Source organism: Coturnix japonica, chromosome 2 (assembly GCF_054131305.1).
Source record: "Coturnix japonica strain WE chromosome 2, WE-NBRP24, whole genome shotgun sequence".
Classification (NCBI taxonomy): domain Eukaryota; kingdom Metazoa; phylum Chordata; class Aves; order Galliformes; family Phasianidae; genus Coturnix; species Coturnix japonica.
Window position 1 is genome coordinate 98,312,919 of NC_140664.1, and position 18,351 is coordinate 98,331,269.

At 42.1% G+C, this 18,351-nt stretch overlaps 2 protein-coding genes across 3 annotated transcripts in view; one reads left to right on the forward strand and one right to left on the reverse strand.

Moving 5' to 3' along the window:
• The window catches only part of LOC146762075 (uncharacterized), a 144,323-nt gene that overhangs the window by 88,738 nt on the left and 37,234 nt on the right, over nt 1-18,351 (reverse strand). The window lies entirely within an intron of this gene.
• On the forward strand, nt 15,564-16,639 carry LOC146762076 (uncharacterized). Its single transcript, XM_085540889.1, has one exon. It carries the CDS (start codon nt 15,782-15,784, stop codon nt 16,637-16,639), a length of 858 nt encoding a protein of 285 aa, XP_085397015.1. The 5' UTR covers nt 15,564-15,781.

The following is an 18,351-nucleotide window of genomic DNA, read 5'->3' on the forward strand; positions in this document are numbered from 1 at the left end:
AGGGAAAAAAGGAAATTACTACAGAATTGAGTTGGACTTGGATATATTTTTCTTAAATGAGGGGACTATAACATTTGTAGAGAAGATGAAATGACAGAATAGGAGATGACCCTGCTTACTACATACAGCAACAAGATGAGTAGCTGAAGGGGTCAGGTTCCTATGCTAGCTGATTTGCACCCCTAATGGGAAACCAAGATGAAATCAGATGGTGTTAACTTGCTTGAACTGTTAAACCATAATAAAAAGGTAAGATGAGGAACTGCATTTGAAGCAAATTCTTTGTAGGAACGTTGGTTCAAAGAGTAACAAAAAATAACATTATGTTTGAACCCATCACCTCCATTCTGGTACATAAATCAGAATAACTTAACAGAGGCATCTCACCACCTGTCTTTCTTTGGATACTCTTTGGATACCTTGAAAACTGTAATACCAGGCAGAGGAGAGACATGGTTAAGCAGATAAATCAGCATATTCTTTCATATAATTTAAACTGTAGAAATGAAATTGCGGTGAAATTCATGGCTTCCATAGTAGTTGTTACAAGAAGAGATTTCCTCTTCTTGTATGGTATTCATGGGAAAAAGAAAGAAAAAAAAATAAAATAAAAAAAAAAATAGTGTGTTATTAAAAGCGATGGGAGATTTAGTTGAGCAGTGAAAATATTTAGTTCAGCATCTTGTTATGCTACACACTATTTTTGAGTTCCCTCTAATCATTTCCTATGGTGGAACATGATGAAGAACTGGGCCCCCTACTTAACATATTTCCCATTGCTACCAAGGTAAAAGGTCACCAATACACAGGAATGTTCACCTAACAACATGAGTCATTCTTGTTACTATGCAAATATCATCCTTTACCTGAAGGCAAATTCCTGCCCCTTAATATTTAAATCCCATCTAGCTTTCACTGATTTCTAAACATCACATCCTTTAAATATTCAGAACACACTGAGGGACAAAAAGTCCCTCTCTTTTTCCCTTCCCCTGTCTAATAGGATTTTTCACTTATTTTACCAAAGCAAAATGTTGGCAGAGAAAAAAAAGTCAATTAAAACAAGTTCCCTCCTTTGGCAAAGATGTTCACACTAAAGACAGAGCTGAAGACAGCCACTACTATATCTGACTTTAGAGACCTCAACTCTACTGAGACATCTTGTCTAGTGCATGGTGCATTTAATGCATTATAGCAGTATATAATGCACTCAAGCTCACTAACCAAGGGACCATGTAAAATCCACTCTCCTCCACCCTTAGCTAACAACTATTCAGTAAGGATAGAGTAATTCTTAAATCTGCATTCTCCTTCAACTTTGTCATGGCTGTAGTTGATGCCACTGTCTCCTTGGAATTCACAGCTCCAAAACTTCTCTTTAAGACTGGTGCCCTTTCTCTCTCTTCTGAAGAAATGAGACAAGTAGGTTTGATTATTTGTTTTTAAATCGCTGCCAAGTGGTACAACTTTTCAGATGACCTTCTTGGAACAGGACCAATATGGGAAGTTGGTTTAGAGCCTTGCCAGGGTAGTCTGCTCTTAGACAGGTGAGGGAGAGCAACGAATGAGTTGAATTCCAAAGAAATATTCCATTTACCTATATTTGTCCCCAGAAGCTCTGTTCTTGTTCTGACACTGTTAGAAACAAACAATAATACAGCCACAGAAGCCTGCTGGCATAAACACATCAGATGGAGAGCAGAATCAAGCCCACTGAATCTTTTATTGCAGTCATTGAGATGATACTGCTACAAGGCAGTGCTATAGCTATCAGCTGCAACAAAGCTACCTGCAACATGGTCATTTTTCATAAAACATTCTCTATCCAAACAGTGGAAGAAAATGGGATCAAAGAACCATTTCTTCCAGATCAGCAGAACTTCACTTCTACCAGGTGAAGTCTGCTTTCACAGACACAAAGGTTAGTCCACAAAATACTAGTCCAGTTTCTAAGGCAGAGACAAAGCTTGCAGTGGTGATACAGTGTTTAACTTGGGTTTCCAGTATGGAAACACCACAAAGGTCCAAAGGCTTTTGGCCCTGAAGACCTTTTACTCCATTTTGAGTATAACATACAGAAATCCTTCCTTTAGACTTAACACCAAAACTTTGGAGAGCTCCAAATAGTTTGGGGAATAACAAAACCCAGCAAAGAAAAGTCAGGCCAATTACAAGCATGCCTTGCTCACTGTAGATTCAACCAAGTGCTTGGATCAGATCAAGAAAAAGCAGAACGATACACTTTTCCCCGATACTTCTGTCTGCTCATTCCCTCTCTGCCCTGGAGCAGTCAATTACGCATTAAGAGAGCACAGCAAAGACACCACTCTCAGCTGTAACTGCTTTTGCAAGGCCACATCTTCTGTCTCAGAAATCCCAGGCCACAGTCTGCTAATTGCTAACAGGCTGAAGAGAGCTTTGCAACCCCTTAATGATAATAACCCTGACAAGCCAAAGAACAAGGCCGACAGTGAAAGGAAAGAGACCTAAGTGTCACTCGTTTCCTTGCAGAGGCACTGCCAAGGAGAAAGTGTTTAAGAATTTGCAAATGCAACTGAGCAGTACAGCTTGCAGAGGTGCTGGAGAGTGTTCACAGTCAGCCTAAGGCATGGTAGCAGCACCCAGGCAGGCATGGAGGACATGGGGACAGCACCACTGTGCTACGTGGGGCTCTTACACCTCATCCTGAGATTGCTCTAAGGGTCAGCACCACTCATTCCTGCCTTATCCCTGTTTCTGACCACATTTTGCTTTGGTTGTGATGGCTTTGTGATCCTTTGACTGACTTCCAATTGTTTTTCGGCCACTCCATATCTGACATTTTGACTCCTCAGATGTTTGATTTTGGTTTGTATGTTCTGCAATGCCCTATTCCTACATCCACCCTCACTCTGCTTTCCTGTGTTTCTTTTGAGTCCTAATCAGGAGGCTGTCTGAACTGATAAATGCCCCCCAAGGCACGGTCCCAGCTGCAGGAATACAGTTCTGCAACCTTTTACTTTTATGTTTCAGCTGCATCCTATTCTGTCTCAACTCAATTTATAAGCCAGTGTTCATGGAACACCTGTGGAATTTCTGAAGTGCATTTACATGTGATTGTTGGCTTGTACTTCAGGCAACAGAAGCAAATAAAAACTGAAATTCATTGCAATGACCTAGAGGTACAGGAAAGCAGAACTTGAGTCTTAATCACTTGAACAAGCCACGAATGACTTAACAAATTAATATTAAAAACTGTAGGAAATACAAATCCTTCTCAAAACAATGTTCTAAACAGCAGAGAGTAGCAAAGAAGAGTATTTATGCTGCTGTTCTACACAATTAATATTATTTACTACTTCAAAAGAAAATTACTGACAAAGCTGGCTACAACATAAACATAATCTAAATTTGTTGTCAGCTAATAGAGGCCATGTGCGCCATCACCTGGATGTGAGAAAATGATCATTTTTCCTGTTACTTCTGACTACAATGTCTCAGCAAGATACAGAAAATAAGTTTTCCTGCCTCGTCCTTCTCCTTCAGAGCATTTTCATTTAGTTCATATTCACATTGTTTAAAAACAGAGCAAACTCACGCTGGTCATGCTGGAACCACTTAACCGCTCTAGTGTTTTACTGGAGCCTATTCTCCCTCTGCACTGGAGACTTCTGAGCTATAGGGCAGCTGGAAGAAGATTCAGAACACTGAACAAAAACAGATGGTTGAGAATGGTGTGCTAGAAAAACTCCCAAACACAAACACATAGGAGAAAAGTCATGTTAGGTTTAAAAAGAGAGAATACTAACCAGGTCCCAGAAAAGTCTGAAAAGCTGTATTATGTTTTTAAGTATAAGAAACAATAATTCACCAAACTTTCCAGACATAATTTGATGATGCTTCTGTCTCAGGTGCAGAGAGAAGAAAAATTTGTTTAAAGTGTGCCAAATAATTCACCATGATATTAAGTTATGCCATCTGGAAATGGGATATAGAACTCAGATTTCTCTCAAGATCAGATTTAGAGAAAGCATCTCATACTTTGATAGGCCATTTAAAAGCAAACATCTTACAGCTGACCCCAGATGCTTTCTCTATTTGTATCAAGTGCTTATTAAAGCTCCTCATCGTAAGTAGGTTTTTGTTTTCCAGTCTTTTTATTTCCAAGGGCAAACACAGATGGTGCACAGCAGCATAATGCAGGAAGGACTCGGGCTGAGAATGAGCAGCAGTGTGGCACAGGGCTGTCCCACGTGGGGTGTAGCTCAGGCCTTGCAAGCAGGAAGATTTCTGGTCATGCAGCATTTGCTAATAAACAAATGTCCTGTAAGCACAGTCTCGTGGCTTCAAGGTACTGCAGTTTTTCCTCAGAGTCCAATAAAGACCCATCAGGAATAAGCAGCATCAAAGAAAATTCTAGTTAAATAATAGTGAAAAATGTGGATCAGAACTGAAACTGGGGCCCATAAAGGGTATGGAATACTCATCCTTGGAGATTTTTAAAACTTGATTAGACAAGAATTCCAGTAACCTGGTTTAGCTTTGAAGCGTACCCTCCTTTGAGCAAGGCATTGGACCAGAGGACCCAAAGGTCCCTTCCAACCTGAATTATTCAATACAGCTAAACGGCACTAGCTGTACTGATGCAGAGCATTGGGAAAAGACAGGCAGGTAAGATTTGCAAAATCTGTCAGCCTCAAGATATCAAACTTACACTTGCAGGGCAAAGCAACACATGGAAGTAAGTTTCATCATCCTTCCCCACCAACAGCAGTATCACAGGTATCCCACTGATCCTTCTCCCCAGCCTCTGACTCATCCATAGCATGCTCTTTATGGCTGGGCTGAAGCAAGACAATCCATTTCCCTATACCCTTTCTCTGCTCTTTCCTCCAGTACCTCCCCAGCAAAATTTTCACATTCCCACTGCGTTCACCTGAGCTCTGAATGCCTAACAAGAAATGCAAAAGCATCTAGCAATCATAATAGGTGTTAAAATCCTGCACGTTGTTTTTACCTGGTGTAACAAGCAACCATGAGGCATTATGCAACTGACCCAATTTGAGGCATTTAACATACCAAGGCTTAGCAAAGAGTGCCTGCTACAATCTACAGATTCTGTTCCCAATGAAAATCAGTAACCCTGTTACTGGAGGCAGAGCCAGACCCTACACGTCAGTGCCGCCTATCTATATTTCTAAATAAGTTGTGCAGGAAACATATTAGTTTCTAATCTTGGTGCTTCAGTGCCTAAATGAGCCTCATCACCATAGCAACAGATGGCTTCACAATCTTTAATGCCTTTATTTTCACAAGTCCTCTGAGAAATAGAGGAGGACAGCTGTCCCCATTTCACAACTGTGTAACTGCCAGGCAAAGAGGCAAAGTAATTTGCCCCAAATCCTGCAGGAAATGTATGGAGAGCAGGATGTCAGGGCATCAGGTTTCCCAGCCTTCCTACATATGCTCCAACCTACCCCATCCTTACTGCTAAAAGTACTTCCTACATCTATGGATACAGGAGCATGGCCTTTAAAGAAATGGCTTTTCTATTTGAAAGCTTGGGTCTCCTAAAAGGCTGGCCTGTCTCTGCAGGGAGATGACCTAAAGAGGAGGTCCAAAGGGCAGTGGAAAATGGACTTGGCCAATTCATTAAGCCGGAAAGCAGTGATGCCGTGTGTAAATCTCACAAGTTTCATAGCGTTTTAAGAGGCTGCAAAGGGTTCTAATTCTGTAATTCCTTTCTGTTGTATTTGGCAAGCATCTGGCTTTTACTCTGTCCACAGTGTGCACTCCAGGGAACAACACATTAAGGAAGCCAGCAAAACCAATACTTGTCCAGTTGTTCTGGATGTGTCAGATCACAGCAGATTTTCCCAGGCAGGCGCAAACTCTGCAGAAAGCCATATCTCCCCTTCCAATGTCATCTGAACTTGTATTTTGTTTTAATTCAGTCTATTCTCCTTCCCAGGCATAAAACTTAAATTTCCAAATTTGGGATATTCTGATCATTTCCTTCTACGTTGAGCTGTTTCAGCACAATTCATTGCCCAATCAAGATAGGTTTCTAAACCCATTTTACGTTGTTCTGTTTTCTCTCAAAGTTCAGACATTCTCTTGATTCTCTTATTTATAATGGCTTATAGGTAAAACAAATTTAACTCATGCAATTTGTACCTCTATTTTATGAGGGGAAAAAAAAAAAAAAAAAAAAAAAAAAAAAAAAAAAAGAAGAAGAAAAAAAGAAGTAAGACAAGGTTCATTTATCAATATAATCTTTTTCGTTTACAATTAGCATCGGAGTTGTATACAAAACATCTCAGCCCTAAAATGCCTCTACTTATCACAGCAGTCTACACTGTTTATATTTATGAGGCAATTTGCACAAATGCCTTCAGATTGATGCGGCATTCATATTTATTTCATTTTTCTACTTCTGGTATTTTGTGTTCCTCTTCCCTTTATATTGCCTTTTTGAGAAACCTGCTTCATTCATCTCTCAGGAAGAACTGCTTTAAGAGAGGCAGATGGGAGCACCTATAAAGTGAAATATCGAAACTGTCTCTACATGACATAAGCGTCCTCCTGGTACTGCTGAATATTATAGCTTTTAAAAGTCATGTTTTACTTTGGAAATAGAAGCAATTACTTTTAATTGTAGTTCTCAGCATGAAAAACTTGGAAAAGGGATGTTTTTCTCCTCTTCAAGTCAGATCCTTATATTAAAAACAGAAACACTTCAGCACACACTGAGAAACAGGCCATAGTTACCCTAGGAATATACAGCAGCAGCACCGTTAAGCATGACTGCATTAAAAAGATATGTTAAGTGTGAAGTTGCCTTAGGTTTATCTTGGCTGTCTTAACTCTGATGAGATTAGAGTTGCAGAAGCAAATGCAAATTGCCTGTCCCTGTTTTACTACAATAAACTTGGAGCTTCTTTAAACTACCAAAACATGTCAGTGCTTCACTGCATTGCCCTGTTCTGAATGTTATAACTTGGTTCTTCAGTTATGGAGAAGGAGTTTAAAACCACGAGAGATGCTTTAAACTAAAGATGGATTGCAGAGCTACACCACTCAAGACAACTGATGCTAGGAACAGAGTTCAGCTCAGGCTACGCAATTGACCTCTTCAGTTCAAATATGCTGTGATGAAGTCTATCAGGCAGTCTGCTACCAAAAAAAAAAAAGTCAAGGCACCACAGAGGACAACACGAGGATGCTGTGGCAAAAATAGACATAGAAACCAAAGGATTCATGTCTATGGTGTGGAACAGTTAAACAAATGGACTTCTTGATGGATGTCCCAGCAATGGGGATTAGTGTTGCTTTTGTATCAAAGGTTGAACGTCTACATGCTCATATACAGAAAACGTAAAAATGTCCTGTCTCCCTTCATTGGGGTAGAAATTAAACAGCATTAACTAGTAACTACTTACTGTGGCATCACACACAATCGAAGAGAGAAAATAAAAGTACTTTAAAACATATGAGGCGCATAACAATTTGATGAACGGGCAAATTCAGCAGCCTTTGCCTGAAGTTGAACAAAACAGGTTTCACGTGTCAGTTTGCATTTACGATTACTAACAACAGCTATTGGCAAGGATTAGGTCACCAAAAGTAATTTAGATGATAGAGCACGGCTGGAGTGGCATACTCCCAATCCATTTTCATTCTGTGTATTAAAACAAACTTCCCTTAGATTTCTACTTGCATTTCTCTGAAACAGTCTCACTAGAAGATAGCACAATTGAATTAACAACTGCTTATATCAAATGCATTTTTCTTGCATGTTATACCTGCCCAGAGGTATGTCTGAAAGTGGACTAGAGTTTAATGGAGATGAATTTAAAGAGAGCCTAGAGACAAGCAACCACTAGTCACCATTATCCTTCATTTAAATAGGTATTGGAAAACAGTATCAAAATAAAGTGCTTATTTGAAAGACCTTGGAATCAGTTTCCTATCCGTATTCCGTACTATTTAATTAAGGAACAATACCATTAAAGTGTGGGTTGTCACCCTCCGACACTGTGTTCAACAGAAAATTGAAAACCAGAATGCCTGCCTACGCTGTTGAAACCCAGTGTCAAACACATTAGAGATTTGCTGATTTATAAAGCAACAGACAGAGAAAAACAAAAAATAATACAATTAGAAGCCTTAGAAACTATCCTATTTCATGAAAATAGTTCTGTGCATCTCAATAAAGAGAAACAATGGTTGTAAAAAGAGATAGTGTCTCAAGAGGTTACCCTCATTTATATGAGATTGTCATCACAGATGCATTTTATGAAGGAGTAGACAACTTATTCTCACAAACACACAAAGAAAGGATATACGTGGCACTCAGTCTGCCCTCTTGCCTGAATGGGACTGGGAGAAAACAGCTGGTGCAGACTGAGACTATGAACATGGAACAGCCAAAACAGATGCATCTGTCAATTCCTGACAGTCGAAATGCTATTGAGAATATCTCACACGTTGGAAGGAGCAGTGCAGAGCATCTCAAACATAAGTCAAGCACTTTGAGCAGAGCTGCCTACTAAGTTGAGCATAGTGGCTTTGGTTAGAAGGTGACAATAAGCAGCACACTGAAGGTCGCCTCTCGATACACTTTCTCAAAAGAGACACATCTCAAAAGATTTACATGAATGGTTGGTGTTAGGAACAACAGAAATTTAGAGCTGGTACAGTAGAAAAGCCTGTTCAGGTAAAGGTTCAGATGCTGTACTCCCTAGTATTAATTCAGAATCTCTGTTTTATTCTGTGGCCTGAATTCACACTCGTACTGATGAAAGCAGTAGAAAACTTCTTGATTTACTTATTTTTCAATCTTGCTCCTCACAACAAAAAGCAAACTTAGCAGCTTCTGACCAAAGCAAATTGGAGGTTCTGCAGTTAATACTGCCTTTCACATACACAAAATGCCACTTGCTCTTCCCACTGCTCATGCAGTCACATTTTGCAGTCTATTCAGCAGGTGATGCAGTAACAACTGAACACTGATAAAACCTTGACACTAGCTTACCAAGAGGGCTTGAGTGCAAAGCTAAGCAGCAGCACATATCCTTACTTTCAGCAGATGGACAGAACTACTTCCAGAGAGCTCCCTGGGGAGCCCTTGGCCAAGAAAAGCTGCAGATTTCTAAATGGGCTTAACCAGTTACACTGCTCTTGCTGTCACAAAGGTCCTTCTCTCAGTTGCTTTCCTCTTTAAGTCAGCAGTAAGGCACCTCAGCAAACGTCCAACCACATGAGATGGCAAAAATTCTGCAAACATCTGTGAAGATTACAGGCATGTCATGGGGAGGTGCTACAGAGGAGAAACTTCTTCACTAGTTTAGTTGGTTGGGATGAAGTAGGTAATGAAGTAGATACTGAAATACTCATAACAAGCTTTCCTGGTATTATGCAGGCATAGACATAACTGACTTCAGTGATGAGCTGAAAATAGTGACATAACTGAGCATACTTCCAGTATAAGTGATACAAATATTTCAGCTTTATTACAGCTGCCGCTTAGCAATCAGGGAGGTAAAAATCCATGCTTCTTTGGCTCCAGAGTGACTTCACATGCTGAACTGCTTTCAGTTCTAGTTAGTAGATAGCAAATTTTGCTTTATGTTAATAAAATGGACAGAGTTTAAAGACAAGTAAGACACATGAAGTGAAGGAACTCATCTATAAGGGAGAATTAAGAGTCTCCATAACCTGCCCAAACCACTGGATGACACACTTTTGCTTCATCTGCACTTCCATGCCAGATACCACTTTGTTAGTCTGCCCTTCTGCTTCTATCTGTCCCACAGCAACAAAATGCAATGGAATACTGGTGGGAATTTTCATTCTCTACTGCCATACCACCACCATCTGCCTCTAATGTTGTAGGCCAACAAAATAGATGGCATTATTTTTGGAGCAGGCCTTGCATTTCACCAATGAGGATGAACTATCATTAGTTTTGTTCAAAATCAATTTTAGGTGGAATATATGCAGCAAAACAAGAAACCTTTTCCTCTGATGACAACCTTCCTGTGAACTCCAGAAGCCTGAAGCTCAGACTGAGCTTCTCTGTGTCGATGGATCAGCACGAGTTCCGTACAGAGCAATTTCATACACTGCTGCATCAGATCTCTTAGAAACAGTACACTTGATATCTTAAGTATTTCTTGATAGTGATTCGTATTAGGCAGTAGAACATCCTCCTGAGAAAAGATAAGGCAGCCTTATTGTTGAGAGCATATCAAACCAGGAGAGCACAATACTAGAAACCATAGTCCAGAGAATAAAACCTGTAACGGCCTTGTTGATGACTGAATAAGGCTTTTCCATCTTTAATATCTCCAGCGATGCACAAACCCTTAGGAAACCAAAACGGATTCATATCTAACAAGTCACAATATTAAATTCATATTTTGAAGAAAAAAAAAAAAAAAAAAAGGGAATTCTTCTTGCTATCCTAAAGATAAAATAAGGTCTATCTAACTACTAGCACTACTGTGGGACTTTAGGACTAAATTTTAAACAATCTGCCATTCTAATATAAAATATGAACAAAACTACGGAATGCTAATTTTTTCTGAACTAATACTTGACATATTTCTCCTTCCTTTATTCACATTTTTCATCTCTTTCTTTTCCACTGTAAGTGGACTCAGGTAAATACTGTTACATTACCTAAATTCCCAGTCCAAATTACAGCAGTTATTCCTCTAAGGAATTGCTGAGTTCTGAATAATAAGATCTTAGTGAGCTTTCAGCAAGAAACCAGAGAACAAGGTGCTCCTCTAAAGCAATATCAGAAGAGATTTCTTTACGTTTGTCAGAAACAACTGGAAAGAAAATGTATTAAGTACAGCACTGTCAGCCACAATCAACTGAAAGCCTGAAAGACTGGGGGAAAGAAATTGCTAATCCAGGACCCTCAGAGTCTTTGTGACGCCTACTTTTCATAGAAGATCCAGCTGTTCTAGAATTCAAGCTGACCAAAGCTTTCAGAAAGAAGACTGCGAAAAACTGTGGCCAACCCAATATTCAGAAATATGGAACAAACAGATGCCAAGAACCCAATCTGCCCTTTTCAGAAAACATGCCAAATATCGTTCTCTACTTTCCTGAATTCCCTCCTGTATAAACTTGCTTATTTTATTATTATTTTTTTAAGAAGGATAAAGAAATGGTTATATAAAAGCACACAGAAAATGGCTTAATTTAAAGAAAAGCAGTGCTCTAAAAGACCAGGAATACTTCACTTATGCTTGTAGAAAAGCATCATAAGCTACTCAAGTAACTCCCAGACCATTTAATTTCAGTAAAAAACACCTGAAGGAAAAACCTGTGAATGAATATCATGATTCCTAGCAGAAACAGCTGGCTTTACACCAGAGCTAAGCCCTCCATCTCCATCCACTACATAGAGTGAAGCAAGACCAAGGAATGCAGATCATGCCCAGAAAACAACCTCAAAATACAAGCATGAAATAACCACAGCCTATGCAATTTCCTCCCCTTACTTCAATCTTTTACCAACTTCTGATAAATTAAATTAATTTTAAAAAGCAAGACAAGTAAAAGTATCGGAATGAACATACTGAGTTGATCTCTCTCTTCCCAGATGTACTGGTTGCTACCAATTTCCCATGAACTTATCTATGTTAGCCAAATAGGCACCTGAATAGCAACAGGTTCTCCTTATGCCACAGCAAAATGAGAGTGCAGAGTGCATAAAACTGTTACTAAATGGAGCCAGAATCTGTCAAACAGTCCTTAGATAAGTGACTCAAGAGGAAAAATGATTTGGGACAAAGGCTATGCCTTTTTTGTTACTGTTGTTCCAAAACACTTTCCTTGTGGGTATTAACAGTTCAACGTGAGTTCCTCCTGTTTCAATCCTTAGCTGTTTTTTTCTTCCTTTTGAAGTTTTGCCCATTCACTTATAATAATAATGAATAATTTACTAAAAGAAAATCAAAGAAAACATAAGTCCGTCTTAATATTGGCATGTCAAATGATGTTTAACAGTTGCTTAGCACCACGGATTTCAGTAGAGCATTTCCTCATCCTCATTAGTGTAAGTCAGAGAAGCAGCAGCAACACAATGAAACATTTGCAGAATTTTCTAAGTGGCTTACTTCATCTAAGAGGAACAGCACTTCACTATAATAGGAATGATTATATGTGGATTTAGCTCAATTAAGCATCACCTTGGTAATGCTCTCTCTTTTGTTATCCAAACATCCTTGTGTATGTTTATCAGGACGACTGAAGTTTGCCCAGGAAGCCAAGTTAAATTTCTAGCTTTATAGTTAAAGGAGCCAAGTTTAAAGAAACATTTCAAACACGTACTGGCTGTATTCCCTGACAAGTCCCTTCCACCTTTTCTCTGAACCTTACCCACGAAATTAAATATATTAGGTTGCATGATCAGAGAAAGAGTGGCTGGTCATGCATTCCCACTGAGCACACAAGGTACCTATAAAAAGTAAGGAAGACTTCTCCCAGGCAGCTGCACAGATAAACTCATTTTTCAGAGTTGTTCTGGACTCTATGCTTCTGTAAAAGATAATACACATTTCCAGATAAAAATCTCATTTCCCATCTGTGCTGCATCCAATGCATCATGACAAACATCTTGAATAAAAAGAAATCTAAGGGACTCCTAGAAATAAAGTATAAACTCAAAGGGCATTTGATGGAAACTTCAAGAACAACTTGTGGGTGGTTTTCTCATGTTTTGTATTTGCACCTACGTGGCATATTAACTTGGTACCAGCCTGCACATGCAGACCCCAGAAAATTATGCATGAATGCTCTGTGTCCTATCATTTATAGGGAGCAAGTTCCAAACACACTGCCTACTTTTTTCCTTGTTAAATGGCATACACAAGAGGCAATGTTTACCATATTTATAACAGAATGTTCAGGTTTGTAAGGCTTAAATCCTACCTGTGGCAGCAAAATTATTCTGTGCTCAAGTTACTCATGTCCCCTCGTTAACTCTTTACTACAATTGTGCCTCATGGCAGACAAGCAGAAATCTAAATTCCTGCATTAAGGTGTCATAAATCACAGTGTGGCAGACTCAGATTACACCAGGATTCACGCAGGCTTTTAAAAAATTGCATAGTCAAAATGTGCAAGCTAACTGCTGGGAAGTTAAAAACCATGGCATCTCTTTGAGGCAGCTTTTCCTCTTCTGGTCTGTGTCCGGACAGCTTCTTAAAGCTGATCACACATTCATGTGTTCAAAACTAATAGTGACAAAAGCAAAAAGATAAACAAAGAGACATAGCAAGTTCTCTTAAAGCATTCTGAATTCATAAAAAATTAAGGTGATAAACAAGAAGTACAAAGATCATGCTCCTTTAAAATAAGAAGGCTCATCACGAAAGAAAACTCAAACGACAGTCACCTCACAACAGAAATATCCTGGTTTTCAATGTTTCTTTGACTATTCAAGCGCTCCAACAGCCAATAAGATCAAAACACTATGTATTTTTAATAAGGTACCCAAATTTGACGTATTTCATAATAAAAACTCTCAGAGAGCATTCTTGTTCTTCTATGTCAGCTACTGCATTTGCATCAGTTTAAGGGCAAAGTTCTTCTAGTTCAGAAGAGAGCAAGCAGCGCGTCATAGAATGGCTCAGGTTGGAAAGGACCTTAAAGAAAATCCAGTTCTAATTCTCCTTAATATTCTTAATATTTTTTTCCCACTAAAAAGGACCATGCTTAGTAGAAAAAGGTTTAGATACCAGTCCCATGAGGTCCTTAGACAGGGCGAGTACTTATTTTTCTCCTTCACAAGGTCATTTAAATTTCAAACATTAATTTACGTGGTCCTTCATGTCAAAAGAAAACAGACTTGTTGTCAGTCAGTCCATAGGTTTCAGGTTACTTCTCAATGAAACATCTTGTTAGACATTTTATATACATTCACCCAAAATGGTACATGAAAAGAGGTAGATGTTCCTATCTTCAAGGAGCTTAATTCAACTTGCATTTTACACCCCTCTGGACAGGAATTAAATAAAAAATACCCAAAAAGAAGCATAGAACTTTCATATGACACGGGAGGAAGAAGGCCCAAAATGAAATTATACTCCAAACAGAACAGAAATACAAGCAAGCACTAGCGAGGGGACAGTTCATCTTTTTGCAGTAGAATTTTCATCTTCAGCCAGGAATTGATGCCCCTGAGCCTTCAAAGCTAGCTGAAAGAGAGAAGCCTCAAAACTATTTCCTGGGAGACAGCATCAATTCAGCCACAACTCAAATAGGACAGTCCTTATGCAAGTCACAAGGCAAGTCTGATACTCAGTAGCACTTTGAAAGCAGTAACAAAACATCCATTCACTTCTGTGGGTGCCATTTTCTACATGCTGCCAGTACAGCATTCATTTGGGCGATATTCTGTGACAGTAGATATGCTCTCCATACATGTGAAGGTGTAGGAATCGTAAAGTACCTTTGTCTGGAGATCAGATACAGCTGAACTGTTGTTGGTAATGCATTACATTCTATCCACTGAGTGCTGAGAACTTGATGTATGTACATTTAACTTCTGTTTTGTATCTCTTGCAAAACAAAAAAGTCATTGGTTGAAAGAAGTAACTTTTTTACTCTACAGTTTTGCCTGCTGCGTTTTGCCTTATATTAGAAGAGTTATTCTTTAGTCACTGCAATACAGTTCATAAACAAAGATGGACAGAAAATTGTTTCTTAATTTCTCTTCTTCAAACTACTTGATAACCAGATCATACAACAGATTCCATACATTGGCAGTGAAAATTCATTAACAAAGGCTACCCTCAGACTCCAAATCAGACTGATATAGGGTAACACAAAATCACAGAATCATGATGGCTGGAAAATATTTACAAGATCACCTACTACTAGAGACAGAGGGAAGCAGGACATTTTATTGAATAATAAACCTTCTTGCTGTATGAGACTGGGGCTGCTTGCCATGGCCACGGCCAGAGCTACCAGATGGCGCATGCGGGAAGATGAGGCCCAGGCCCCGGAGATTCGTGTGAAACACGGGTGCCAAGCAATAAAGAGGTGGGGGGTTACATGTAGAGGGCAGCAGTGCTGGGGAAAGCCCAGGAACGTGTGCTGGGGCTGGAGTGCTGTTGGCACACGTGCAGCACGTGAGGCCGGCGCATAGTGATGACCAAGCAGTGGATGACGCCGTCGCTGTGGGACGGGTGGTGATGTCCCCCGGTGAAGGCGAGGCCCGGCAACACGGCCAAGCCCTGGTCTGTGACATCTCCATGTGATGGATTGTGACTCCAATGCGGGCGCAGCAGCCCAGCCCAGCAGTTCGTGCCTGGCCTCCAACCGAGCGAGTGTGCGAGGACTGGAGTGTGGACAGGGCGAGTTTTGGAGCTGGAACGTGATCTGGGTGTTGCTTGCGCAGCACTCAGCCGCCGTCCCAGAGCCACTTTTGCTGTACCCCGACCCTGCTGGTTGCAGGCGTCTGGGACATCAAGGAGAGGAGCGTGCAGCAGCGCAGGTGGGCAGCGTGGCAATGCCTGACACCAGAAGCTGGGGATGCTTCTTGAGGGCCCCTCCCCAGGCCGGCCTATGCCCGTGGGGACATGGCCCCCGCAGTGGCTGGAGGGGAACAGGGACCGGGAGGGTTTGCTGATGAGAGACTGGGACAGTGAGTGACCGTGGCCTCTCTCTGTCTTTTGCAGTTGGTGACACCATCTTTCTGCCTGCTGCAGCACCTGTGAGGGGAGCAGCTTCCCGACCTCAGCTCTCCCCAGCCCACCGCACAGCCCGGGCCATGGACGCGACATCCGACTGGACCTGCCCCATCTGCGGGCAAGTACGGGAGGATGTGGCTTACGTGACCCCCTGCCAGCACCAGCTGTGCTACGGCTGTGCCGTCTGGTGGGCACAGAAGAAGCCGAGTTGTGCCGTATGCGGGCACAAAGTCGCCACCATCCGATACTCGGTGAGGTCGGACGAGGATTACCTGGAGTGTGCTGTCCCGCAGCCCGCAGCGCACTCAGGTGACGGCCTGCAGGACGAGCAGGGGCCTGCAGAGCCGGTGCTCATCCCAGCTGAGCACAACTTCCCAGCCGAGGTCTGGGCTGCCTTCTTCCAGCAACATCCGGAAGACCTCGGACCCCTGCTCCAATGGCTGCAGGAAGAGATCCAGCAGGTGTCCAGCGACGACTGGTGGGAAGTCTACGTGGCACAGTGCACCACCGTGAACTTCCTGTGCCAGCACGGGCTGGACCAGGAGGCCTTGGTGCAGGCGCTGCAGATGACCACCAGTGGTGACGTGGTGCCCTTCGTCAGAAGGCTCATCGGCACCGCTGCAGCCCTGTACGGCCCCACCATCCGCCACCAGCTGGACCACCAGGACACCCGTGCTGCTGGAGGGAGGGAGGACAGTCCTGCAGCCAGCACCAGCACCAGCACCTCCCATCAGGAGCCTCCTGCCTCGGGCCCAGGCCGCTCCACCAGCACCGCAGGGCCCAGCACGGAGCCAGGGCAGGCGGCCACAGCGGGTCCCTCTTCCCAGGGCAGGGACCGCTCGTCTGGGGGGCCCCGGCGCCCCCCGAAGAGGAAGGCCCGCAGCAGCCCCCAGGACTCTGTGCCGCCCTGCAAGAGGCGGCCCCGGCGGCAGCGCTAGGACGGCTCCGGCGGGCCGGGAGCCCAACATCTGCCTCTCGGCCTGCTGCTTATTTATTAGAATACCTAATAAACATCCCTTACAACTAAGAACAAAAAGTCTCTGTGTTATTGACAAGTCTGCTGGCTTTGCTGTTCCTACCCACGCTGCCCATGCTACTTTCTCCATATTTCAGTCCTGATAGATAGAGGGTGTTAAATTTCATCTTTGTTGCCATGACCATAGATCAGTACTCATGATATTACTAATAAAAGAGACAATGACGCCAAAAAGCAGAAGATGGACCAATTGTGATAACATGTGATGACATTGTGTGCTGACGTCACAAAATCAGACCCCGTCCCAAACCATCCCACTGTGAGTAATGCAGGAACTCATCAGAGGAAGGAAAACACACGGAACACTAAAGAATCAAACTCCAACCCAATAGCAGCACATAGCCTTGAGTGATACCCTTGATTTTTGAAACATTTAAGTTACATCATGATCTTTTTTTACTTGAATCCCCTGTTTTTTTTTAAATGGAGAACAGCTTCATATGTGGTACCTCAATTTGTTTTTAAAATCTGTCCATTGAAAAACTCCAAATAGCACGAGGTACCAGTGGCTGTTCAAGCGAGCATAGGAAAAATGAGAAACAATCCCAGATTATTCAATGAAGTGAAACATCGTAGCAAGCACACCTGTAATAGACTTACTGCCTCGTTCCGCAGCCCAACCAGCTCCAGGAGGGATGAGGTGCCAACCATGGCAGAAGAGCTGCATCTATTCCACCTTCATTGTGGATCACGCATCATCTGGTGAGGAACTGGCAGAGCCTACGGCAGGGCCCTGTGGCATCAGCCCATCTGGGGGGACCCAGTGAGCCTCCCAGAGGAAGGCCAGTAACTACTAGGATCTGCCATCACCAAAGAAGAGGCCTCCCAACCTGCAGCAATAAACCATTGTCCCAAACCATCCCACTTCAAGTAATGCAGGAATTCATCAGAGGAAGGAAAACACACAGAACAGTAAAGAACCAAACTCCAACCCAAGAACAGCACGCTGCCATGAGTGATCTCCTTAATTTTTGAAACACTTAAATTACATCATGACCGTTGCCTTGAATTCTGTGATATCTGACAACAGAGTACAGCTTAATATGAGGAATTCAATGCAGTGAAAAGCTTCAGCAAGCGCACCTGGAACAAACCTTCTGGCATCCCATTCGAGAAGTCAGCAGAGCCACCTTGTCCACCCAGTGCAGACGTGGCAACAACAGCTGAACAGCAACAGACCAGAAGTTACACATGAAGCACGTCAGGCTTTTATTTCAGCACATTTCACAGACTAAGAAGGATCAGGATAGCGATCCCTCATGTGTGTCAAGTCACCACTGCAGGCCCGGTACTGGAAATGTACGGGCTATGCTGCAAGCAAACCCTGTGTAGTTACTGAACAAAACGAGCTGGGACTGCCCTGCGATCTCGCACAGATGGCCATATTCAGGCAAGGCACACACACACATCCTACTCACTGGTGGCCAGTTAATTCCACAGCACTCTGACAAGCACACACAGTTGCCCCAGTGGCTACTCAGCATCTCAGTGATGGAAACGTATTAGTAATTCTAGTCCTCTATTCTAGTCAAATGTACTCCCATTTTGCTACCCTCCCACAGCTAATTAGCATCCCTATGCCTTTTCTACAGTGGCTGGCTTTCCAGCAGACCA